At 33.4% G+C, this 27,603-nt stretch overlaps 1 protein-coding gene across 1 annotated transcript; it reads left to right on the top strand.

The window, feature by feature from the left end:
- Positions 1-1,222: 1,222 nt before the first annotated feature.
- LOC112039733 (pre-mRNA-splicing factor ATP-dependent RNA helicase DEAH1) lies at positions 1,223-26,870 on the top strand. The gene is made up of 27 exons (XM_065773474.1): positions 1,223-1,445; positions 2,540-2,644; positions 2,732-2,862; positions 3,014-3,133; positions 3,270-3,341; positions 3,923-4,009; positions 4,531-4,564; positions 4,712-4,766; positions 7,412-7,471; positions 7,621-7,692; positions 9,171-9,234; positions 13,372-13,451; positions 13,664-13,731; positions 13,825-13,882; positions 14,074-14,131; positions 14,421-14,489; positions 14,918-14,986; positions 15,160-15,256; positions 15,362-15,574; positions 19,114-19,208; positions 19,682-20,722; positions 21,071-21,133; positions 21,610-21,733; positions 21,834-21,934; positions 24,301-24,363; positions 24,469-24,541; positions 26,397-26,870. Exons 2-27 carry the CDS (start codon positions 2,545-2,547, stop codon positions 26,441-26,443), a joined length of 3,114 nt encoding a protein of 1,037 aa, XP_065629546.1. The 5' UTR covers positions 1,223-1,445; positions 2,540-2,544; the 3' UTR covers positions 26,444-26,870.
- Positions 26,871-27,603: the final 733 nt, after the last annotated feature.

Below are 27,603 nucleotides of genomic sequence, written 5' to 3'. Positions count from 1 at the left end.
TTTATATCAATCAGATATTATTTATTATATGATTTATATTTTTATATTTTATACATAATATTAAACTACAAAAAATTGAAATTTAAACAATTTATTGATAGTATAACTATTAATTTTTAATTTTTTAGAAATTTTTTTTAATTTTCTAAAATTTTACAAACATGAAGAAGATGTACTCTAATGATGGATTTATCAAAATTCACCTCCAACAAAAAGATATTGGGTAAGGTTGTAGTTTAAGGTTATAACCAATTTTGTAGTTAAATTTTGTCATTTTGAAAATCTAACCGTTAAATTGCATGTTTTTTATGTTTTTAATATACATATCAACTTTTATATCAATCAGATATTATTTACTATATGATCTATATTTTTCTATTTTATACATAATATTAAACTATAAAAAATTGAAATTTAAACAATTTATTAATAATATAACTATTGATTTTTAATTTTTTAGAAATTTTGCACGTATAAAGAATATAAGAAAAATATATAATCTAATGATAAATTTGTCAAAATTCATTTCTAATAAAAAAATATTAACAAATTCATTTATAATAAAAAAATATTAAGAAAAGTAAAAATAAAAAACTTTAAAACCCATTTAAAAAAAAATTATAAAAACACAAGGGATTTTTTATTTGAAAAAAAGGTCGGTTCCCAAATCACAGAACGGTAAAACTAAAACCCACCTTCCCAAGGCGCTGTCTCTCTCAGAAACTCACAATCTTCGGCAGTCTGTCTCCTCCGGTGGTCTCTCTCACATTCACACTTCACTTGCGTCACACGCTCGAACACCTCCCACGTGCGAGTCACAGCGCCATAGCCAACCTTTCTCAGAACCCAAACTCTCTCTTCCTCGCCGAACAAACCCTAGTAATAATCTCTCTCTCTCTCTCTCTCTCTGATTAGTTTCCTTAACTTTTATTGTTTTGCTTTTGAAATTGAACTTCAATTCTATCTTCTGTGTTTGGTTGCTCGGAATATAAGAACCCAGTAATTTCTTGTTTGGTTGCTCAGAAACTCATTATTTCCAATTCTAATACCTGGGTATTTGTTTATTTATGAATGAGTCAAACTTAGTTATAGTTAATATAAACACATAGTTTCATTGAATTCAATTTTCCTTGGAAAATATTAACACTGTTTGAATTAAATTGGTGGACTTAAATAAAAAAAAAAAAGAAAAAAAAAAGGGATTTTTGATTTGAAAAAAAGGTCGGTTCCCAAATCACAGAACGGTAAAACTAAAACCCTCCTTCTCAAAGCGCTGTCTCTCTCAGAAACTCACAATCTTCGGCAGTCTGTCTCATCCGGTGGTCTCTCTCACATTCACACTTCACTTGCGTCACACGCTCGAACACCTCCCACGTGCGAGTCACAGCTCCATAGCCAACCTTTCTCAGAACCCAAACTCTCTCTTCCTCGCCGAACAAACCCTAGTAATAATCTCTCTCTCTCTCTCTCTCTGATTAGTTTCCTTAACTTTTATTGTTTTGCTTTTGAAATTGAAATTCAATTCTATCTTCTGTGTTTGGTTGCTTGGAATATAAGAACCCAGTAATTTCTTGTTTGGTTGCTCAGAAACTCATTATTTCCAATTCTAATACCTGGGTATTTGTTTATTTATGAATGAGTCAAACTTAGTTATAGTTAATATAAACACATAGTTTCATTGAATTCAATTTTCCTTGGAAAATATTAACACTGTTTGAATTAAATTGGTGGACTTAAAATTTTTTTTTTAGTAATGAAAACAATGGAAATATAGCTTAAACCAATTCAGAGAGTGTTATTGTGAAAAGTTAATTTACTGTTTGTTTGCTAAGAAAACTGAGGATATGGCAAAGAAAAAGGGAAAAGTTAATGGATGTCTTGAGGGCATTGGTTTAGGAAATATTTCAAAATTTTTTTTTGGGAAAAGAAAAAAGTAAATGAATTTTTTGACAGATTTTTATATTTCCTATAAAAATGGTATTAAAACTTTCCTAAAATGATCCATTAACAAATTCCCTAAGGCACCCAATAACCGGAACCAAGAAAAAAAAATCCAAGAACTGGCTATTGAATATTTTGCCCCTTTTTATTTTATGCTCTGGGTTCTGAAAGTGATGTGAAATTTACATTGATTATTGTGATGATTCAGCTGAATAAGTGGAGGTTTTCTTCTTCTCAAGTCCATAGAAAATCAACAACTTATTCTTTTTTATTGTTCTTTTATAATTGAAAGTTTCAGCAACCAGATGACCCTAGGAGGAATTATTAATCTTTTGGTTCATTTGATCGTCTGTACTTTGATCAGCACTAGCCAATGACCTCTAGGTCAAATGGAAATTCCAATAGAAATATCCAGGGTTCAAATCCGGAAACCCCCTTCCCCTAATTAAAATGCTAAAAAATAAAAAATTTCCATTGGCACTACTATATTCGGCCACATTTAATTTTAATAGTTTGTCGCCTACATTATTTATACCCAATATTAAAAGGTGGAACCAATGTTTGATTTTGTTTTTTTGGTTACGTTATTTGATGCTAGGGAAAATGGCGAGCGATGGGAATTTGAAGACATGGGTATCTGATAAGTTGATGTCGATACTGGGATATTCTCAGCCCACATTAGTTCAATATATTATTGGACTAGGTAAAGCATGATATGGTGTACTTAACATATTTCACTTTGTGATTATGGATAGCACTTTGTTTAATGGAGATGTTGCATTTGTTGTAGCTAAGAAAGCGACATCACCTGCTGATGTGGTGAATAATCTAGTGGAATGTGGATTGTCTTTATCAAGTGACACCCGTGCATTTGCTGAAGAAATCTTCACTAGAGTACCCCGTAAATCATCTGGTGTAAACGTGAGTTTTTTACTTGATATTTTGTCAATGCATATACTTCCATCTTTAATGAGCATCTGCAGTTTACCTTTGCCATTTTAATTTCTTATTCTTCACGTAAATGAATTAAAAATTTCCTGCCTTCTCTCACTTTAAGTGGTGTCTGGAACAGCTTTATCATGTTTTTTTTTTTTTATCTTCCATTGCAGCTGCTCCTGAAACCAGAAAAGCAGATACCAATAGAAAACGTTTCAGGAAGAAGATTGAAAGTCAAGATGATGAAGACGATGAGGCATTGTGTTTATAATCTAATTTTTATATACATATATATATATATATATATATATTTTGTTTTTCCCCCATAAGCTAATGGGCAATACTTGTTCTAATGGAAAATCACTTTTGTTTGCCTTAATGCAATGCCACAGGTAATTGCGTGGGGGGAAGGAAAAGGACAGGTTAAAAGACAAACATCCGAAGATGAAGATGATGGTTCAGAGGTATCTTACTATTCTTAAGCCAAATTGTTTATTTTTCTAAGATGCTCTCTCTCTGTTACACCACAATGTTCACTGAAAAAAAGAATTCTTCTTTGTTTGGTAAGTTACACATGCCCATAGTGGGTCTTGAATCCTTGTCCTCACCCTCCATCCCATTAATATGTGAGGAGGAAATGGCATTCGAGCTATATTTCATTGGCTCATTGAAAAAGATGGCTGAGTTATAATGCAGGACCAACCTTAAATAATTGACTTCATCCATTGATTCAGTTTAATACTTTTAAGGCATTTAGCTGGTATTCTCATTGGCTGGTTCGTTTACTTGTTATATTATATAACCACATCCTACTTGGCAATGCTGGGTGAGGACATTTAAACAGTATCCTATCTAAAATTTGTTTTTTTGAATACCTACATGGTTTCATTGATTATACTATTGTTTGCCTTGTTAAAATTTGTAACTTGTGTTTCCTGAAACATCAATTCTATCAGGGAAAAACATTATTTTTATTTTCATTATTTAGTTCTTTTTTCCCCTTTCCCAAATTTAACATATGGTTTGTGTTTCAACTGTTATGCAGTCAGAAGAAGAAAGACTGCGTGACCAAAGAGAGAGGGAGCAATTAGAGCAAAATATAAGGGAACGGGATGCAATAGGGACACGGAAGGTACACATTTATTTATTTCAAAATTGTTATTTTGATCTGTTACTTTAAGCTGTTGTTAGAAGATATATTTTTAACTTGTTGGGCTATGTCTTGTTATTTCGAAGTATCATGGTTGATGTTCCCTATAGATCCTTACATAATTGATTGATACCTCTATGCATAAAGAGGCAGCTAAAGAGTGGCTGCATATCTGAGCCTATGATGCAAATATATTTGGCATATCCATGTAACATATATAGTTGTATATACAGGCTTGGATTCATTGTCCCTACATCAATGTAGATGTATTTACACTAAACAAAATTTAGTACTTTTGCTTTGATATAGCTCGACAGACTCTGCTGTGTCTTCCTATCTGTGTGAATGATTAGTATTAATTGTCATTTTTGTACATACAAGATACATATATGCACAAACAGATAATCTTTTACAACATGCTTTATTTGTTAACTTTCATGTTACTTATATCCTGTCTCTTTTATTTATTTATTTCTTCTTTTTGGTTGTTGATTTTTTAACAGCTAACAGAGTCAAAGTTAACACGAAGGGAGGAAGGTATGGTATTCTAGAGTCCTGCTTAAATACATCAACACTCATTACATCCCACAAATAATTGCATAGTTGCTCATAAAAATTCATATTGTAGATGTATATACATTTAGATGTAAATGTGGTTCAGCTATGTATTTTATTGCACAACAGAAGAAGCAATAAGGAGATCTAATGCTTTGGAGCAAGATGGCATCGGAACTTTAAGGTTGGTCATTATATATATATATATATATACCCTTGGTTGTGTTTTCATTTATTCATTTTTATTAACATGATATTACATCTTTGTTTGAAATGAAAACATCATTCTTTTATTAAAAAAATTATTAAGAGCATGATGTGTACTTGATGTGACTAAAAGGATTCTTTAAAGTTAATCCTCTAGCTAGCACAGAATGGGACAAAGGAGTCATTTAGTCAACCTTATAAAGCTGGATAGAGTCTTGCTTGAGTTTTTTGATGATAACAAAAGTAAGAGACACATTTTGAGAAGAAATAGGCTTGTTGAGATAATTTAGTTATGCAGTTTGCGACTTGCTGACTAATATGAAAGACAGTGCTTGACAGCCTACTGAAATCTCTTTTATTACACCAAGAGCCTTGTAGTTCAACTAGCACCTCCTGGTGTTTCCAATGGAGACAAGGTTCAAATCTAGGAAGCATAGACACATTATTCTCAAATTAAGAAAAAAAAGCCTTCTTTATCACATTCTATTGTATTGATTTTATCATTTAACAGTGTTAAATGAGCTTGAACATGACAAATATGATCTCAAGAATGGATTTTCATAAATTTTTAGCTGTCTATGAAACATCTAGATGAAAATTATTGAGAGTTACTAATATAAAAAGCACTGTGTTGATGTGTAGAAGCACAAACAAGTGTGCTTAGCGGACTAAGAACTATTTTTTAATGAAGTAGGTTCCTTTGTCATATTTGAGCAAAGCAGACACTGATTTGGGCATAACACATCTTACACCAAAAACCACAAAGACAGAAGTTCTTAACTAAATTTTTATAAGCTCTTGATTTTTGCCCCTACAGTACATTCCCAATCTACTTGGGTTGGCTATGATTTTTAATAATATTTTACGTTACTTATCATTTTTTTTTTACAATTAATAAAAATTTATTGAAATAGAAGAGAAGCCTCATGTGCATAGGATGTGTACACAAAGTTTCCCTAAAGAAATATATGAATCATAGAGTTACAAGCAAAAAGAGAGAGAGAGAATGAAGAAAATCTCAAATAGATTTTGTGTCTTCTTAGGCATCATCCAATGAATCCCAAATACAGTAAAAATAAACAACCCCAGTTTAATGGGCTACTGATCTGTAGTACAAAAAAAGCCACTTTCCTCAGTATCATTGTACACCGTGTGCCTCATACCACTAGAATCTCTTATTTGTAGGGCCTCGTAAAAGGAGTTAATCAAACTTTCCTTCACTGCTTAGCCTCCATTTCAATCGATTAAGTTGTTAACATAGAATCAACTCCCTCTTTCACAATCATTGAAAGCTTGTTCAAATCTAGTATTCCATGAGAAATTCCGCCTTTATTCAAAGGTCTTGGGCAACAGTGCTCTGAAACATTTTTATTTGCTGCAATAGAGTCCGTGTAACTAAGCAATATATATTTTTTTTGATAAGTAATGAGACTTATATTCATCATGAAAAAAACGCAAAATAATCGTTACAGGTGTTCATGATGGTGAACACAAAGTACACCCCCCGTGGCCCTCTATTTTTAATGCCAAAGCCTCACTCTTCTACCATCCCCAACCTCATAAGTCAGCCTTCAGAAGTACAGATCTATCAACTTGCCCTAATGCTTCTCCAAGGGCTACATCCATGCCTATTTCTAACACCATAGTACTTAAGCAATGAAGTAGCAAAGATCCGTAGATTTTTCATTTCATTTTAATATATAATAATAACAACACCAATCACAACCCCCCTCTTCCCTTTATATGAAAATCATTTGTAGAAAATTTCCCCAAAGTTGCTTTCCAAACAAAAAATGCAACCTTTGTAGGTGCTTTCAACTCCACTTAGCCTTTCAAGGGGAATCTAAATTAATAACCCCTCTCAGAGCCTCGTAATAGGTTCATTTCCATACAATTTCCAACATTTTTAATCATATTTTCCAATATTTATCCTGACCAAGTAGAGCCAGAAAAAAAAAAAAGTGTTAATCAGCAGCATCTATTGCTTATATATACTCATTCACTGTAGCAGATTTATTCACAGCTATCGTAAATAGCTCTAGAAGTAACACCTTTAGAGGTTCATCAGCACAGCAGACCATTCCCAAAATCTGATGCTTCCACAATTACTAACCTGAAATTTAATAAAACATGAAAAAGAGTCCAACTGGCTTTAATAAACTCCCACTCCATGTGTATCTCCCACTGAATTCAATGTCCAACCCCCTCCCCTGAACCATTTTTCCTACATCTGATTGCCATGAGCTCCTTCCACAAATGATGTTGATGTCTCAACTCCTCGTGCTGTTCTAAAGTCTTGCTATTTGTCATTTGTGTTTGCCAGATTGGATGAAGATTCTGCAAAAAAAATTAATAATCATTCTCATATTACCTTAATTATTTTATAAGTAAAGGCTTTATTGATAAAGAAAAAATGGTGAAGCCCTAGCACACTGGAACTATTCAAGAGAAACTAAAAAATTAGGTTCGAGAAATACAAAGATCTAAAAATTCCAAAAATGCAAAAGAATAAAGTGAAGTGAAGGATTTTATGTATATTCTATCTGTTGCACCATTTGGTGTTCCAATTTTATGTGGTGGATTAATATTGATACTAATCATCTCTTTCTTGCCTTGTTTCAGAAAAGTTTCAAGACAAGAGTACTTAAAGAAAAGGGAGCAAAAGAAACTAGAGGAATTAAGGTATGATGGATGTACATTTTGCTCTTACCTTAGTTCAGCTGCGCGCTGCAGCTTCTGCTTTTTGATGACTTTCGACCTGAAAAAAAGAATAATCGAAATAGTGGTAGGTGCTCTTTCTTAATAATTTTGTTTATTTGGCTTCACCTCAGAGACGATATAGAAGATGAGCAATATCTATTTGATGGTGTGAAGCTCACTGAAGCAGAATATCGTGAGTTAAGGTAATTTGTCTTATACTGTTTATGTATTCTTATATTATTCGTTTTCCTTCTCCATAGTATGAGTCTATGAGTACTCACTTTGCATTAAATTATCTATCTTTTAAATAGTATGTCAAACTAATATTATGTTCTATGAGATTGGTTGGTATACATAATTTTTCAAAGAGTATTTATGTGCTGGATGTTGAACCTTTATGGTGTGATGTTATATTACCATGTGTGATTAAAGCCTTCTTCTTCCGTACTTTGTTGGATTGGAGTGCTGCTTCTCTCGCTCCCCCTTGTTTTTCTCTCTTGCACTTGTTTGATCATTCTTTTTTGAATTGTTTGTACTTCTTTCATAGTACTGCCAGTGTACTGGGTTTGCTTTTTTCTAAACAAATTTTTCGTTACTTATCAAAAAAAAAAAAAAAAAAAATTTCGTTGCATGATTAGAAAAAAAAAAAAAAAAAAAAAACCTAAGACTTTTTTCCTAGACTAATGAAGAAGTCCTTTATTAGGTCTTGCATATTGTGTTTGCATGTGTGATGATGTCTCTTGGGAACTCCATCTTACACCTTTTCTTTGCCACATAACTGAAATTAATTTTTGTTCTTTCATTTTTTCTATTTTTTTTATTGTTCAATTTCAATAGTATTTGTTAAAATAATGGTTAAATGGTTAAATTCACAATTTTCTAATAGCTTTAGGTTTTTGAGATAAGTGGTAGTTTATTATAGTATTAGAGCAAGTGGTCCTAATTCCACTCTACCTTCTATTTAGTAAGTTAAAAATCCTACATATTAGGCCCCACTTATTAAGGGGGATTTTAGTCCGACATGTGAGGGGGAGTGTTAGAATAATGGTTTAATGATTAAATCAACCATTCCTAATAGTTTCCAAATAGTATAAGCTTTTTGGACAAATGGTAGTTTATCTATTATTAAAACATTTCTTTAGTTTACATTGCTTATAACTAGCAGAGGGCCGGCTTACCTAGTGGCTAATGTTTCTACTTAGTTTGGGAAAGGTAGCTAGTAGGCATTCTTTCCTTAAATTTTTGAAGAGACCGATTGCCAGAGACTTGAGCTCATGACACATCGCTTGAGTATGGTACTAGTATCAAATAAAATTTCAAAATTGTTGGCATCTGTTTCTTATACTTAAAAAAAGAAAAAGAAAAAAGAAAAAAGCTTTAGAATGGGGTGGCATGCAGCAGAAAGATGATAGAATGACTTAAAACATTCTGTGTGCTGTTCTTTATTCACATGATGCATTTTTGAACCATGTCTGTGATAATCAACTATAGTCACCCTGTGGTTGAGTACTCATGTGAGATATGTTTTGAACTTATTCATTTTGCATCCATAATTAATAGTTCAAAGGTCAGAATCCCTGTCATGGGCTCCAAACATGCCTCTCTGCTCCCCCTGCCCCTTTTTCTCAAATTTCTGGAATTTTGATTGATGACAAAATGCATGGATTTTATGTTTGTTTAGGTACAAGAAGGAAATATATGAGATTGTGAAGAAGCGGTCAGAGGAGGATGACGATACAAATGAGGTAATCAACAGTTTCTTTTTTTTGATAAGTAAATAAATTCATTCTAACCAAAAATAGTGCATCCCCATTACACAAGCTGTGTATAGAAGAAGGCACATAAAGGATACGAAAGAAAGACAAAACAGAACACATGGCAATAGTTAGTGTAAAATGAGTCCATGAACTCTAATAACCTTCCAAAAAAAAAAAAAACTCTAATAACCTTCCACTATAAAATATAAAGTCTGCAAAGTCCACTCAAATAAAGTCTTAAAGAAAAAATACTTCAACTTCACCACACTAAGTTCTTGACCCCCATTATGTTCCCTCCAAACACACCACATAAGATACGAAGGAACTGCTTGCCAAACCTCCCCACCACCTCTCCTGCCAAACCTCCCCTTAAACACTCCAACGTTGCCAACACCATGGCATCACCCAAGAAACACCAAACAAACAAAATAGCATAGACCATAACTCCCAAGCCACATCACAATGGTGAAATAGGTGATTTACATCCTCCTCGTTCCATTTACACATAAAGCACCACTCCATAACAATGATACCTTATCTCTTGAAATTATCTGCTGTTAAAGTCCTCCCCAACACACCCTGTGAAATGAAAGCAACCCCTGGAGAGATACAGATTTTCAAAGTACCCTTCGAAGGAAAGTCTGCACCCCCTAGCAATGTGTTATAGTAGCTCTTCACTTGAGGTGAAGGGGTCCACACTAATGTATCATCCTCCCCATGTCTAAATTTTGTGTTGTAGAGCTCTGCCAATAACTGGGCCACATCATCTACTACTAAGTCCTGCACTGCACGAAGAAACAAAGGATTCCTATGCAACTGGTCATCCTTATACTCTATATAATTAACCATCATAGCTTCACTATCTTGTGCCATAAGAAACAATGTAGGATACCTTTCCTTGAGGGAAGTCTCTCCTTGCCACAGATCATGCCAGAATCAAATTTTAGAGCCATTGCCAACATCAAAACAAATGAAGTGTTTGAATATATCAGAAAAAATGGTTGTGGCGGTTTGGGGTGGAAACTGATGCTCTCTGAAGGCAAGTTATAGGTATAAAATATGGTATTTCTAGGGGTGGCTGGTGTACTGATTTGGTGGTAGGGCCCTATGGTGTTAATTTGTGGAGTATATAAGCAAGGGTTGGCCTGATCTTCTGAAAAACATCTCTTGTGAAGTGGGAACAGGTCATAAGATTCATTTTTGGTTGGATATCTGGTGGAGTAATGAGTCCTTTTTGGACAGATTCCTGGACCTTTTTGAAATTGCAAAAAAAAAAAGAGGCTTTTGTAGCCAAATATTTGGATGGTTCCAATGCTTGTATCCATTGGAATCACATTCATTCAGCCTCTTCATGATTGGAAGCTAGAGGGCATGGACTTATTCCTAATGGAGTTATATTCTGTAAAGATTAATTTTCCTCAGGAGGATATACTAATCTGGAATGCTTCTTAGTCTTGAGGATTTTCAGTAAGTTCTTTTTATCAGCTTTTGAGGAGAGGTGGGGGATGCATTTTTTTTTCCCTTTGAGGATGGTGTGGTGTATGAGAGTTCCTCCTCGGGTTGGTTTCTGTGTGGTCCACCGTGAAAGGGAAGATCTTAATGACTGACAACCTGCAGAAGAGGGGTTTGATAATTTCGGATTGTTGTGTTATGTGTAGATCTGATGGGGAGGATATTGATGATTTATTTTTGCATTGTGGCGTTGCACGTGAATTATGGGTTTTTATTTTCTCTCTTTTGGGTCTTTACTTGGGTGATGCCAAAGAAGGTGCCAGACCTGCTCATTATTTGGTCTGGAATGTGTGGTAAAAAAACTTAATCTACTACGTGGGGAGCTATTCTGGCTTGTCTTTTATGGACCATTTGGAGGGAAAGAAATCTGAGAGTTTTTGAAGGATCAAAATGTTCAAATGTTCAACTGAAATCTTAAATTTTGGGTACTCTGTTTGAGTGGCTGAAGGTTTTTTGCTCTAATGTCGGTTCAGGTTTAGACTTTCTGACCTTTTTGGACAGTTTGGCTCTTTCCTGAATCTTGGTGTTGTTTTGTTTTATTCTTTTTCTTTGGTGTATTCTTGCTTTTCTTTTTCCTTCGGAGTGTCCTTAGTATACTCCCTGTTCACTTTGGCCTCGGCTCGGCCTTTCTTCTTCTTTTTTGATTGAATAAAGCTTCTTTTCTTACTGATATATATATATATATATATATATCCCAACCACTTCTAATTTACTTTCACAAATGCAATCCATATGCTCCCCTAGCCACCCCTGAGCACGAGAACTCACTACTGGATCTGTACTTTAACTCAATGAATTGTCTCCAAAGCGCCATTTCTTCACGCACATGACTCCGCAAGCACTACCCAACAAAGCTTGATTAAAGATTAACAGCTTAGTAAATCCTAAATCCCCCGTCGCAGACTGGATTGCAACAAATATTCCAGTTAACCAAATGAAATTTAAATTCTTCACCCATACTACCCCATAGAAAATCTCTCTGAATTTTCTCTAATCTAGGTAACCAACCATTTCATCAAAGCATTGTTGTCAGATCCATTTATTCATTCATTGTTCTGGTTAAATTTTTATGGTAATGTTAATTGTGTTTGTAATTACTTTGCATAGTCCCTGGTAGCGCATGACAATTTTGCAAATGTTGCATAACATTAATATTTGAGGAATTGGTTGTTATTGCCAAGCTATAAAATTAAGCTGATGATCATCTATTTTGCAATGTAGTGGGTTGGAAGAGATTTCTGCAAACCGGTTTAGATGAAAACTTTATTGCCTTTTCTGAAGAAAAAAATAATTAATTTTTGTAATTTTAACTTTTTTATTTATTTATAAGTAGTATTGCTGGGAAAAAAGAAGAAAGATAAGAAATGTGAAACCATAAAATGAATTTTCTGCCTCTCAATCAGTTAAAGATGGCAAATATTTTTGAAAGGTGATCATTGAACAAATTAGGAACCTAGATGATGATATGTACACAATTGAGTGGATTGCAGAAGTGTTTGAACCATCAAATACAGTATTTCCATTCCTCTTGTTCCTTTTCATTCTTAAGTCTGATTATTTATGGTTGGGCAGTCCACTGACTTGTAGTCAAATAATTTTCAATGCTTATTAGAGTTGCTTTCTGTTCCTTAATGTACTTTCTAGATGGAAAAAGGCAAATTCAGTTAGTTGCATTTTTACCTATTTATTAAAAAAAAAAATACTAAATAATTTTTTCCATGCTCAGTATCTCAGATCTGGATGGGAGCTACATTAAATTTAAAACTTCCATTCAATTTTAAAAACTCTTAGTTTCAGAAATATCCCCCCTAAACTTATATCAATGTTTTAATTTTTTGAAGAGTTTCTCTCTGCAATTATCAAAAAAAGAAAAAGAAAAAAAATGGTTCTCTCTGTCACATACTGACACGCAGATTGTCTATATTATATGTTTTTAACTTTCAAAAAAATATTTATATGTATTTATGCATATTCGTTTGTCTGCACATCTGAATACTTACACATACTAATGCAAGTATATGGCATGTATCTTTACGCTTGCAGAAGGTCAGATTGGTTTGTTCTTGAGTTTAGTTACAATCACCATGCATTAAGCAAATGATATTGGTGTTCAAGCTCAACATCAAACATATATGCACCACAGTAGGACAGCATAAATTGCCGGGGGATATGATCCTTTACTATTTCTATGAAAATGTTTTATGTGTCTATATTTTAGTTTTTAGAATAGATTAATAATACAAAATCCAACACACAAGTTGAAATATAGAGTTGACTGTATGCAAAAGAAGATTACATTAAAATAAATCAGATATATTTTTCCTCAAATGTAGGTCACAAGTATACATCTATGCAGTGTTGGAATATCAAACTTTAAATAATGAATTATTTTTTTCCCTTCATATCATATTGCCATTGCGCACATACTTGATTTTGGCTAGGTGACACGCTTGAAGACCTTTCTATTAAGAAATTATCCTCTTGCTTCAAATAAACTTCAAAAAACTTAAGATAATGAGTGAATGAATTCTGTCCTATCTTTTGCCTATATATGTTTCTTGTTCTTATTAACTAATTATGTGCTGTACTCCCTTACATTCTTTGGAAGTGCAGTACAGGATGCCAGAAGCCTATGATGAGGAAGGGGGTGTCAATCAGGAAAAGAGATTTGCTGTGGCTATGCAACGTTACAGGTCAGGTTACACTGGAAAGAAAGGATGCTGAGATGTTTACAATCATCACACTTCTCTCTCTCTCTTACACACACACACACACAGTGTACAATAGCCACATTTCGTTTAGGAGCTCCATCCACCACAGCATGGTTATGAATCTATTTTCTGGAAATGCATCTTGTTCAGTCTTGTTAAAGCTTTTTTTTTTCTATACTTATTGTGCCTTATAGAGACCAAGGTGCTGCGGATAAAATGAATCCATTTGCCGAACAAGAGGCCTGGGAGGAGCATCAAATTGGTGAGTTGAAGATTAGCATTCTTTTTGTTCATCATCTAATCAAAATTCTCCTCTGTGATCAGTATTCTAAATCTGAAATCATTGCCCCTGCAGGAAAGGCAACGATGAAATGTGGTTCAAAAAATAAAAAGCAAATATCTGATGACTATCAGTATGTTTATTCAATTTCCACTCTATTGCATCATTTTGGTGAATCTTGTTTACATACTTTTAGGATGTTCACTTACATTTTCTTTTTTTCTTTTGTGAAATATAATGATTACACTAGGTTGTTGTCATAGTTTCCTTTGTTTTATGTGAGCATGGTTATGACTAGCATCTGTTGCTTCTTCCCATATACAGGTTTGTGTTTGAGGATCAGATTGATTTTATCAAAGCATCAGTTATGGGTGGCGAAAATGTATGTATTTTAACTTTGCATGCATTTGAAATTGGACTATATGCTGCCTTTTTACTTATTTTATGTATTGATTCAGCTTTATTTCAAATAATATAACTTTCATCTTTTTGGAAATAAGCTAGCTTTTAGCTTTTTGTCTCATGTTATGCAAATAAGCTACCGTAAAAATGCAATGGATAATATGGATCAAATTCTTCTGTTTTGTGTTAAATTTCTATCTGCTTCTGTGGCAGTTCCTCCCTAATTTTGTGCTAAATTTCTATCTGCTTGTCACTTTCTTCACTTGCAGATTGATAATGAGGAGGCCACCGAGTTGCTTGAGAAGTCTATGGCAAAATCAGCTTTGGAAAAGCTTCAGGTCAGTTGGTAGTGAAAATAACTTTTGTGGGGGGTTTGAAATACTTCCCCCATAAATTATTAGGATCAAATTCTTCTGTTTTAAGCATGTGGCATGATTGGGAAAAAGATATCTTAAAAAAAAGATGTTTAAATAGTTCGAATTATATATTACATTAAAAAATAAGATGTTTGAGGAAATTTTCAGAAAATTGTGGAATAATAATTTTATCTAGTTGTTTAAATAAACATGGAATGACACTAAAAAATTATTGCTATGGCAGAAGTTAGAAAGGCAGAATTGCCCTAAAAAATGAGAAAAGTTTGACGAGACTGAATAACATATTCTCAAGTGAAACAACACATATTTTGGAAATTTCAAAAAATTGAGGGAAGTTAATAAATAAAAAAAAAAAAAATTGATTATCATTTTTCTTTATGCTCATTCAGGAGGATAGAAAATCTTTACCTATTTATCCATATCGAGATCAATTGCTTCAAGCCATTGAGGATCATCAGGTTTTGAATTTCTTCACACTTTTCACCTAATAAAGTATTTTATATTTATGCTTATGTTTTGTATTATCAATTTGAGAAATGTCATGTATATGTCTGCATAGATGCACACAGATCCAAATGCATGTCTTTTAAGGTGTAAACTTCTTTATGATTACCTTTTATTTTTTTGATAGATTCTTGTTATTGTTGGTGAAACTGGTTCTGGAAAGACTACGCAAATACCCCAATATCTTCACGAAGCTGGATACACAAAGCGTGGAAAGGTATCAGGTTTTTTGGTTATAAGTTGTGGTGTTTTTTTTTTTTTTTTTTTTTTTTTTTTTTTTTTTTTAGCAGCAATGGAAATCATTTCATCTGAGCATTTGTAATTGTCAGAAGCAACTATTGCTTTGGATAGCATAGGATCAAGAGGGAACTCTGCCATCCGTCTGCCCACTTTAGTTAACTCACCCAGTTTATTCAATGCACTCAGAGCAAAGAGTAGTTCTAGGGCTTTTAATAATGCTTCAGATGGAGGTGGGTCCATAAAATCAAAATTTATCAAGTCATGGATCCCAAGGCTCTTAAGACTAAGGACAACATTTGCAGGTTAGTCCTTTGTATTTCTGGAATGGTATTATCTTCCATATCATTGTAATAGTTGTAGGCAGTATATAACCGGAAGCATTTTCCAGGACCTGTTCTTCCCGCTCGACCTGCCCTCTGGTTAGCTGACGCTTTGGAGACTGGAGCAATTAGCAATGACTCCATTCCAGTCCTTGGATTATAAGATTTCATTTTACAAAAGCCTGGGTCAATTACGTACTTGATCCCATCAATAGTCAAGGAGGTTTCAGCTATATTTGTAGCAAGAACCACCTTCCGTGCTCCTTCAGGAGTGGGTTCAAATATTTTTGCTTGGAGCTCAGTTGGTAGGTTTGCATATATTGGACATATAATCAGCTCAGCAATCTTTGTCCCTAGGCCCCTTATCCTGTGCTTTATAATTTCTTCTGCTGTTTCAATCTCTTCTTGACCAGTGAAGAAAACCAAAATATCTCCCAGTTCTTGTGTCACATGAATTTGAAGAACAGTAACTATAGCTGCATCCAAATAATCAGCTTCTGGAGCTTTGTGTAGTGTATTTCAACAGGATAGCGCCTCCCTGGAAATTTAAAGATTGGAGCTGAATCAAAATAATCACTAAATTTCTCTGCATCAAGGTTGCACTTGAGATTAGCAACTTAAGATCGGGGCGAAATCGAGCAATATCCTGTTACACAAGAGCACCAGTAGTCAGATAGTAAACAAATGATTAAAAATAATATTAAATGCCAAATAGAGTCCTGAAGCCAAAGGTAGTTGACAATTCCAAAGAAAAGAATGTGCTCCCTGTACATCTAACCGGGACAAGTAAGCTGTCTGATTGGTTCCATATTAAGCATTCTTCAATTCTAATACCTTTCAATGGCAATACTGAAAATATACATGCCAAAGGCATTTCATGAATCACTTGATATATTTTCCATTATTTCCAGGAAAACAAACAACTGAAACTTCAATACACCTTGCCAATATTATACTGTAAGACTCACCAAAACATTGGCACACTGATCTACACACCCAATTACAGGATTGCCACTTGTGATTGGAAAAATGACCCAACAGTCCAATAAATGAACTTCAATTAAAAAAATAAAAACCATAAAACATTAACCGCTTTAAATTAAAGGTTTTACACTCACCTTCACTAATCCAAATAGAATATCGGTTGAGAGAGTTCTTTCATGGGCCTCATCCACCATCACCACACTGAAAATTTTGCAAACATCATGAGATTTTTACTTCATAAGGCTCCTTTTCGGCCATAAATAAATCTAAGGACCAAGTCCATATTATTATCTTAATTTATAAGATAAATAGGTTCAATGTCAAGAAAACAGCCCCAAATTCGACCACTTAAATTATGTACATTCTATAATAACTAAAAAAATATGTCTGAATTGATCTTTATCCTTTATTTAATTAATAATTAAGAGTAATAACTTTGAGTCTTTAATAAAATACGCTTGTAGAAATATCAATAGGCAAATCAGCAAACCAATCTAACTAAATCATAAGACTCTGCTGGGTTGGGAGGATAGAAAAGATTTGTGTTTTGCAACATATGTGTTTGGTACAGAAGATGGAAAAGTGGGAGGATGGAGAGAATTACTTAGATTCCCTTAATATATAAAGGTAAAAACATGAGAAAGTGGAGGGGTAATTTTGTACTTTCCTCTCAATTCAATTTCCCCTCTCATTTTCTTCCATTTGGATGGGAAAAAAAATGGTGGGCCGTATGGCAAATTTCAAACACCCATTTTATTTCCTATCCCTTTTCACCCCAACCAAACACAAAATAAAATAGCTCACCTGTAGCTTTCCAGATCTGGTCACCAAGAAACTCTCGCAACAACATCCCATCTGTCATATATTTCAGAACAGTCTTTTCTGAAGTGCAATCTTCAAAACGAATAGAATAACCAACCTGCATATGACATACACCATTACTGTTGGCCTTCAACAGAGGAAAATTAAAGAAATCATATTATGGTAACCACAAGTTTATTGCATCATTTTGACACAAACAATAAGGAGAGAACATTTCAAGAAAAATCATAAAATGGGGATAATAGTAATGTTGCAATCCCAATTAGGTTGATTTATTGATACAAAAGATGGAGCAAAATTCAAGACAAAAATTCCAATCCCTCCATATCTGGCTGTTCTTTTTTTTTTTCAGCACATGTACATCTATAACATCAGATCACATATTTGAATCAAAGCATGCGTACAGGTACAACATACATCATACATGAAAAGGCATACAATCCAACACAAAAATATACATTATTCTTCACAAGGCTTAATTAGTACTAAGAATTTAACAACAGTGGGTATCTAAAAACAAACCAGAATACAGAAATTAAGATGGCGTACCTCATGCCCAAGTTTGACACCCATTTCTTGAGAAACTCGAGCAGCAACGCTCATAGCAGCAACCCGTCGTGGCTGTGTACATCCAATCTGTAAAGAAAGGCCAAAATCATGATTAAAACCTAGGCTGAATTCCAAATATTTTCAATCACAAAGACCTCTACTTAATTTTAGTTTGAAAGGCAACTAGGAGGATACAATTTACATCAGAATGTAGAAAATGGTAACACACTTTATTTGAAGGGGGAGGATGTGTCAGAATGTGAGTGTGTAACATAAACTCAGTAACATCATCTCAAATTTTTCTCTGAATTTTTCACAAGGGAACCAACAAAAGTTAACAGCAATTGTATTGAGGAAATCACCAGAAGATTTCCACTAAATCTCATTCAAAAAAAAAAAAAAAAAAAAAAAAANTCTAAGGACCAAGTCCATATTATTATCTTAATTTATAAGATAAATAGGTTCAATGTCAAGAAAACAGCCCCAAATTCGACCACTTAAATTATGTACATTCTATAATAACTAAAAAAATATGTCTGAATTGATCTTTATCCTTTATTTAATTAATAATTAAGAGTAATAACTTTGAGTCTTTAATAAAATACTGCTTGTAGAAATATCAATAGGCAAATCAGCAAAACCAATCTAACTAAATCATAAGACTCTGCTGGGTTGGGAGGATAGAAAAGATTTGTGTTTTGCAACATATGTGTTTGGTACAGAAGATGGAAAAGTGGGAGGATGGAGAGAATTACTTAGATTCCCTTAATATATAAAGGTAAAAACATGAGAAAGTGGAGGGGTAATTTTGTACTTTCCTCTCAATTCAATTTCCCCTCTCATTTTCTTCCATTTGGATGGGAAAAAAAATGGTGGGCCCGTATGGCAAATTTCAAACACCCATTTTATTTCCTATCCCTTTTCACCCCAACCAAACACAAAATAAAATAGCTCACCTGTAGCTTTCCAGATCTGGTTCACCAAGAAACTCTCGCAACAACATCCCATCTGTCATATATTTCAGAACAGTCTTTTCTGAAGTGCAATCTTCAAAACGAATAGAATAACCAACCTGCATATGACATACACCATTACTGTTGGCCCTCAACAGAGGAAAATTAAAAAAAAGATTTATTTATGGCCGAAAAGGAGCCTTATGAAGTAAAAATCTCATGATGTTTGCAAAATTTTCAGTGTGGTGATGGTGGATGAGGCCCATGAAAGAACTCTCTCAACTGATATTCTATTTGGATTAGTGAAGGTGAGTGTAAAACCTTTAATTTAAAGCGGTTAATGTTTTATGGTTTTTATTTTTTTAATTGAAGTTCATTTATTGGACTGTTGGGTCATTTTTCCAATCACAAGTGGCAATCCTGTAATTGGGTGTGTAGATCAGTGTGCCAATGTTTTGGTGAGTCTTACAGTATAATATTGGCAAGGTGTATTGAAGTTTCAGTTGTTTGTTTTCCTGGAAATAATGGAAAATATATCAAGTGATTCATGAAATGCCTTTGGCATGTATATTTTCAGTATTGCCATCTGAAAGGTATTAGAATTGAAGAATGCTTAATATGGAACCAATCAGACAGCTTACTTGTCCCGGTTAGATGTACAGGGAGCACATTCTTTTCTTTGGAATTGTCAACTACCTTTGGCTTCAGGACTCTATTTGGCATTTAATATTATTTTTAATCATTTGTTTACTATCTGACTACTGGTGCTCTTGTGTAACAGGATATTGCTCGATTTCGCCCCGATCTTAAGTTGCTAATCTCAAGTGCAACGCTTGATGCAGAGAAATTTAGTGATTATTTTGATTCAGCTCCAATCTTTAAATTTCCAGGGAGGCGCTATCCTGTTGAAATACACTACACAAAAGCTCCAGAAGCTGATTATTTGGATGCAGCTATAGTTACTGTTCTTCAAATTCATGTGACACAAGAACTGGGAGATATTTTGGTTTTCTTCACTGGTCAAGAAGAGATTGAAACAGCAGAAGAAATTATAAAGCACAGGATAAGGGGCCTAGGGACAAAGATTGCTGAGCTGATTATATGTCCAATATATGCAAACCTACCAACTGAGCTCCAAGCAAAAATATTTGAACCCACTCCTGAAGGAGCACGGAAGGTGGTTCTTGCTACAAATATAGCTGAAACCTCCTTGACTATTGATGGGATCAAGTACGTAATTGACCCAGGCTTTTGTAAAATGAAATCTTATAATCCAAGGACTGGAATGGAGTCATTGCTAATTGCTCCAGTCTCCAAAGCGTCAGCTAACCAGAGGGCAGGTCGAGCGGGAAGAACAGGTCCTGGAAAATGCTTCCGGTTATATACTGCCTACAACTATTACAATGATATGGAAGATAATACCATTCCAGAAATACAAAGGACTAACCTGGCAAATGTTGTCCTTAGTCTTAAGAGCCTTGGGATCCATGACTTGATAAATTTTGATTTTATGGACCCACCTCCATCTGAAGCATTATTAAAAGCCCTAGAACTACTCTTTGCTCTAAGTGCATTGAATAAACTGGGTGAGTTAACTAAAGTGGGCAGACGGATGGCAGAGTTCCCTCTTGATCCTATGCTATCCAAAGCAATAGTTGCTTCTGACAATTACAAATGCTCAGATGAAATGATTTCCATTGCTGCTATGCTTTCTGTTGGAAATTCGATATTTTATCGTCCAAAGGACAAACAAGTCCATGCTGACAATGCGCGAATGAATTTTCACACTGGAAATGTAGGGGACCACATCGCATTGCTAAAGGTGGTTAATAATGGTCCTTTTTTTTTTTTGGTTTTATTTTGTGGATACATATTTTCCAGTTCTAAATGTTCACTGGCATGACATGCTCAATAAATTTGAATGATTTAAGTTTCTTTTAGTTGAGATCTTTAAAATTTTATGATGTAACTGGATTTCCAGGTGTGGCTGGATAGTAATGTCCTTTGTACTAATGTACAATAGGCTGTTCTGGCTGCATTTTCAGTAATAACCAAAAGAATAGTGATGTGTAGCTGTAGCGTTTTATTATACTTAATGATTTATGAGCATTGCAATGAATAGCCGTGTTTGAGAATTGGTATTGACCTCATTTGTTGTTTTCTCATTCAGGTCTACAATTCTTGGAAGGAGACAAATTACTCAACACAATGGTGCTATGAAAATTATATACAGGTATGGTTTAGGCACAACTCCTCTTGGTTGTAACAACCTTAATTGTGCCTATGTTTTAATAGAAGCCTATGTATTTGTTAGAATTATATGGTTAAATGATTAAATTTGCCATCTCCTAATAGCTTAAGGTTTTGGGACAATCAGTAATTTAACAGTGTTGAGGTGCGAAGGCGTTGAGATGAATTGGTTTTAGAAACTGCTAATAGCTAATAAATCTTCTTCTGGAGCTTAGTTCAGTCAGAATTAATATGTACTATATTGTATGTATAATTCTTGTTTACAACTAAAATCAGGGATTTGACACAGCTAAGTGGCAATGGTGTAACAATACAAGTGCTTCTCCCTCCCCCCCCCNTGTTGACTGTACAACAATATAGACATTCTTATGCTGGCTTAAAGGGTTAATTGTTGTGCTAGTTGTTTGTCATCATAAGTGTTCTTAATGTTTTTTGTAATTTCAATTTCAATGTTTACAGGTTAGGAGTATGAAACGTGCAAGGGACATACGTGATCAACTTGAGGGGCTCTTGGAAAGGGTTGAAATTGAAGTAACCTCAAATGAAAGTGATTTAGAACCTATAAAAAAGGCTATAACATCAGGTAATTAATTTGCTTGCAAGAGGTAGTCAAAATGATTCCTTATATATATTATCTCTGTGTGTGTTCATTGCTGAAATTAATTCTAAATGGTTCCTTTTAGGCTTTTTCCCACATTCTGCAAGGCTACAAAAGAATGGGTCTTATCGGACAGTTAAACATCCACAGACTGTTCACATACATCCGAGCTCAGGGCTGGCACAAGTAAGTAATTCATGCTTTTATTAATAATTGATGATGTTGGGTTGTGTTGTGGAGACCTATCCAAAAAAAAAAAAAAATGATGTTGGGTTGTGGAGCTTATGATTAAAGCACAATCTATTCAATCAAAGGGATAGGTGGAGTTACACGTATAATGCTATTAGATGTGTATTCTTCTTATTGTCTAGTTTAATCAAGTGATACATAGTTTGAAGCATGTTGATTCATTAAATGGTTTCTAGGATGTATAGACCTCAGGTCATTTGTAGGATAAATTATGAAATTTGTCTACCTGTGGTCACATCCACCCATGTGGATGTGGTGGATTTAGGGTGTTGATAGGAAAGCTGAAGGGTTTAATTTGGGGTTGTAAAGGAAAGGGAAAAAAGAGAGAATTATATGGTGTTTTGTGACTGTGTAAAGAGTATTCAAGAATGGTACCACGAGAAAGAGAGAGATAATGGAGGGAAGAAAGGAAAAATGAAGAAAGATACTAGGACCTATGAAGCACGAACACGGATACGGTACGAGTATGACACAATTACATGGAAATTTTTGAAAAATAAGGACATTAGTACGGAGGAAATACGTATATTAATTAATTAATTATTTAATATATTTTTATGTTTATTTCTAAATGTTGTTAAGTATCTATTTTTTCATATAATATTAAACATATCAATTTAAGAGCAATAAAGGATAGTAAAATGAATTCATGACTTACATATGATGTCTAAAAGAGAAAATAAAAGATGACTAGATTAGTGTTCAAGATTAAAACTAAAAAGAAATAAAAGATAAGTGTTGCTCCTGTGATCCTAAATTAAAAAAATTAAAAAAAAAAAAAAATAGGACAGGTGGGACATGGGTGCAACAGTGTCCTAGGTGTGTCTTGTGTCTGACACAGGTACAACACGTGCCTTTCACAACCAAATTCTCAATTCTCATTATTCAACACCATCTTTGTTTAGTACATCAAGGATATATATATATATATATAATATTTATTTATTTATTTATAAGGACTCATTCTTGTACCATTAGTATTAGGATTGCTAGTTTGACTAGTGGACTTATTTTATTTTATAAAAGGGTTTGACATTACTTTACTAAAATGCAGCCCCATGGACCCCCTGAACTTGGTGCACGGGGAGGTACCACTTGGACCAACAAGTCTGGTGTTTGACTAGTGAGAAAAAGCCAATAAAGTAGTAATAACTAATGAAAGGACTAACTTAGACTCTAAGAAAATAAAACCTAAGATACTTAGGATCTCCTAGAAAGTTATAGATTCAACCAAAATACCCTTAAGTCACAGGATTTGGAGAAATAATGGTATTGCTTCTGATTAAAAAATTGATAATAATTTGTTAAATAAAAACCCTAATTAAAAACTGTTTCGACCCTATAAAACATATAACTAAATCTTTAAAACCACAGTCTATCACTTTGATTAGACTTCACAATAAGTCTTGAAAAGATGAATTTGCAAAGCAGTAACAAATTAATCTCGAGCTTGGGGATTCACGTGTAGTGATTCCATACCGCTGTTCTTAGATTCTCTTCTTTTTTTACATAGTTTCTTTTTTTGTATATATTTTTGTTTCTTCATGCTCCTTGCATGAAGTAGCCTTGATTAATAAATTTTATCTAACTTTTTTTTTAAAAAAAGGCTTGTTGTTGGACTTGAAGTTGGAGTAGTTCCAGTTTGGCCTGTTTCTGATTTTAAAATAATTATTTTGAATGCAAAATTTTAAAAATATGAGACTTATCAGAAAAAGTAAAATGAAAAAAATGAAACTAAGGAAAATTGGTAATAACATTCACACAAAGATTTTGATGCTTCTCAGCGGGATTGGTGCTTTGTGTTAGATGTGTAGGTGCATTTTATATACACTAATAATAAATTTTTTTTTTTGGTCTACTGCCTTATAATGAGCCAGTTGAACTGTCTTGCTCCTGGTTTTCATTTTTCAAACTGGGTGTTTGGGCTTCCAAATTTATATAAACCAATGTCTTAGGCTTTCTATGTTTTAAATAAAATATGTGCTGGCACACTTTTCCCTCTTCCCTATGGAGCGAGGTGTTCCTTAACATGAAAAACCGCAATTAAATCTTAGTAAAGGAGATTTTTTAATAGCGCTAGGATGAATGAGGATTGATTATGCCACCTTGGTTGATAATGTTCTATTTTATATTTTTTGGTCTGATGTTCCATCTAGAATACCTTAACATTCTCTTCTAGTATACTCAAAAATAAAACTTATTCCCACTTGGCTGGACTGTTACAGTAGTAATTATTTAATAACTGATATCCTAAGAGAAATGACTTTGTGAATGACATTATTTTTTATCTTTTTCACCTTCAGATCCTTCCAAGATGGGTTATATACCATGAATTGGTACTCACAACCAAGGAATATATGAGACAGGTATTTGTCATGCGCCCTCGAAGCATTTGATTTTAGTTGGCTTTTCAGTCTCTGCTAATTTGGAATATTTGCTATCGTAACAAAAAATGAGAATTTGAATTACAGGTAACGGAACTAAAGCCAGAGTGGTTGGTGGAAATAGCTCCACACTATTACCAGCTTAAGGATGTCGAAGATTGTATGTTCTCTTTCTCTCTTTCTGTGTGTGTGTTTGGGGGAGTGTGTCCTGTCTGAAGTAGGGATAAAGTGGCTTCCCCTCTTCAACACTATCAATATTGTTTATGGCCTTTAGCATAACTTCACCTTATATTTTAATATTGTTAGGGATAGAAAGAATAATAAATTAAGTTTCCCTATTCTCACAAGGCCTGCTGATTAAATATTGAAATAATTAGTTTCTTTTTGATTGTTTAGACCTTTTACAATATCAATGAGGCCTTAGTCCAAAAGTATGAAATTGACTATGGATCCTCAACAAACTAATTGGGGTCATTCACATGTATTATTTTCCTCCATTCTAACTAAATTCAAAATCATACTCCCTTTGACCTCTTTAATTAATATGTCATTTTTTACTACTTGTATTACTATTTATTTAGGTTTTCCTCCACCTCTCTTCGTTCTTTTGACTTAAATCAAATCATTCTTTTTTAATTATCATTAATCGCTCTCTCTTTCCTTTATTGACTACTTGTTAGTGGATTGAAATAAAATTTTTTGGTTATATATTCCATGAAATTCCAAGCATGCTCAAAATCATTCTTCTTGGTAGAAAACCTACAAAACCACCATTATTGTTAGAAAATATTGGTTAAGTGATTAAATTCATGCTTTCCTATCAAATATTGTGTTTGGGATAAGTAGTCTCCTAAGTTTGAATCTAGTCTCTATTTTACATTTTATTAAAAAATTAAGGGTGTTCCTCTTTTTGATAGTGTTCCCCTTTTTGATATCAATAAACTTATTACTTATCCAAAAATAATAATAATAATATTCCATGTATGGGGCCCCACTTGTTAAGTGGGAGTGTGGACTTGTGAGTGGGAGCAATGGAAAATAATGGTTAGGTAATTGCTCACCATTTTTTTTTTTAATCAAGTTAAGCTTTTTGAAACAAGTGGTAAATTTTTAATGTCTATGCCATCTCTTAAGAATAGTCTGCAAGAAAGAACACTGTTTAGGAGGAAACCATGCACCTCTTCTGAATGCTGTGGGTAGCATTAATGGGCTCTATTTGCTGTAAAAGTGATGGTTTCATGTTTTCTATTTTATTTTTTTTGGACAATTATCTTTTGAAATTTTACGAGTTGTCAGATGTCTTCTCCAATATGCTTGTAAGGTTTAAAAGTCTGGCATTATTCAAGAATTTCAAAATGCAAACTTCTATCTCCCCCCTTTTATTTTTTCCTCAAAATTGAAAATAGATGTTTGCAGGTTATACAGTAATGTGGCTTCTAACTAATTGTGGCTACTGTACTTGAAAACAAAATTGGAATTTTTAAGAACAGAAAACTAGAAGTAAATAGAGGAAAACTACTCATCACTTAATGAAAAAGATGAAAATACTGCATGCACAACAGAATCTTTAAGGGTGGCATATATAATTATATTTGTGTGAATGAAAGAATGGACCATTCTTTTTTCTGTCCATTTTTTCTCCCTAGTCAGCTTTTTTAGTTTTAAGTTATTGTGGAAGCAGGTGCGTAGCTGAAGTTCTAACTCATGTAATTTAAGTTAAAACATGCATCTACTTTTGTGAGAGTGGATGTGTTCACATGTTGAAAGAAGACTAATTTCTACTGGGAATATTCTGTTGTAGCATTTTATAAACAGCATCAGTAACTGGCTCTCATTTTGAATGTTGGCATTTACACTTTTGGTTGATTTATGGTAAATATTAGTAAAACTACTTGATTTATGGTGTTAAAGTTATGGCTCCTTTTCATGTTTAATGTTTAGATAACATATAGCAAGACTGACTTTCTTATATCATTTGGTTGCCTGGATTGCTAAATTATATTTATCTGTGACAGCGGGTATGAAGAAAAAGCTGCGTGCAGAAGTAGGGCAAGGATTGTAGGACTGGCACACTGGCCACAAGTATCAGGAAAGCATATTGCAGATGATTTAGTAGAGAAGATGACTGTACATATCGGAGACACTTCAGTAGAGGAAATGTAAATACCATTCTGTATATCTAGAATACTAAAGATTTCTGAAAATTTTTCTGCCCTCTGGGTAAAATCACACTCATGCATGCTGCAACTTAGCAATTTGGAGAAGCTGCTTTTTTGGAAGCATAATATTCTTTACAAAGAAATTCTAGTGTATTGGTCCCTTTCTCTTGGGGTAGAGCATAACCTGAGTCAACAATGTAGATAAAGAATACCTGCTTGTAAAATGTTGAACATATCAAGATTAGCTAGCCACTGTCTTGCTCATTTTGAAATATTTTGCCCAAAAAAAAACATTTTTATCACTCATTTATAAATACTCATTAATAATAATTATACTATATGTCATTACAAAGAAAGGAAATGTAAATTGTTAAGATTGTATTATTAAGAAATTGCTTGAGTGAATTGACATATATTTAATCGTTTCTACTGATTTAAGTGCATAGTTAATTATATATTTTCTTAAATATTCTTTGATTGCTTCTTATTAATTTTGCTTTTGCCTTCTGCTGGATTTTGTTTCAATTATTGCCAAACAACTGTATTTGTGCAAGAGTGTCATTTTCAACTCAATTATTTCTTATGCCAAATTTAGAAAAATAACTATAAAAATTCTTTTTACATTAATAATTAGTGCACTATGTATACATAATATATGGAAAAAAAATTATTAACCTTATTAATATATTTTTTTAATGGCCACAAATTTAGGCTAGTACTGCCCTGATTACGCACATGTAGAAGTATATATTCTGTCACTAAAAGGAATGTTAATAAAATGAGTTAAGGTTATATAAATTGTTAATTGTTAAGTTTTTTATTATTATTATCATTATTATTAATTCGATAATTAAAATAGGGAAAATAATGATTTTAATTCTAGATGATTTCATTAAAAATACCAAAAGGTGTCAACCAGTTTAGTTAGTTAGAAAGCTGTTGGCACACTTAAGGTTTATATTATTATATATGCCGTTTATCCTTAAAAAATAAGAAGATTTATATAATTATAAATATTAAAATATTTTTTTTTTCGTGAATTTACAAATATTTGATTATTTTG

This window comes from Quercus suber, unplaced genomic scaffold (genome assembly GCF_002906115.3).
Source record: "Quercus suber isolate HL8 unplaced genomic scaffold, Cork oak 2.0 scaffold_75, whole genome shotgun sequence".
Lineage (NCBI taxonomy): Eukaryota > Viridiplantae > Streptophyta > Magnoliopsida > Fagales > Fagaceae > Quercus > Quercus suber.
This window is presented reverse-complemented; position numbering and strand designations above follow the sequence as displayed.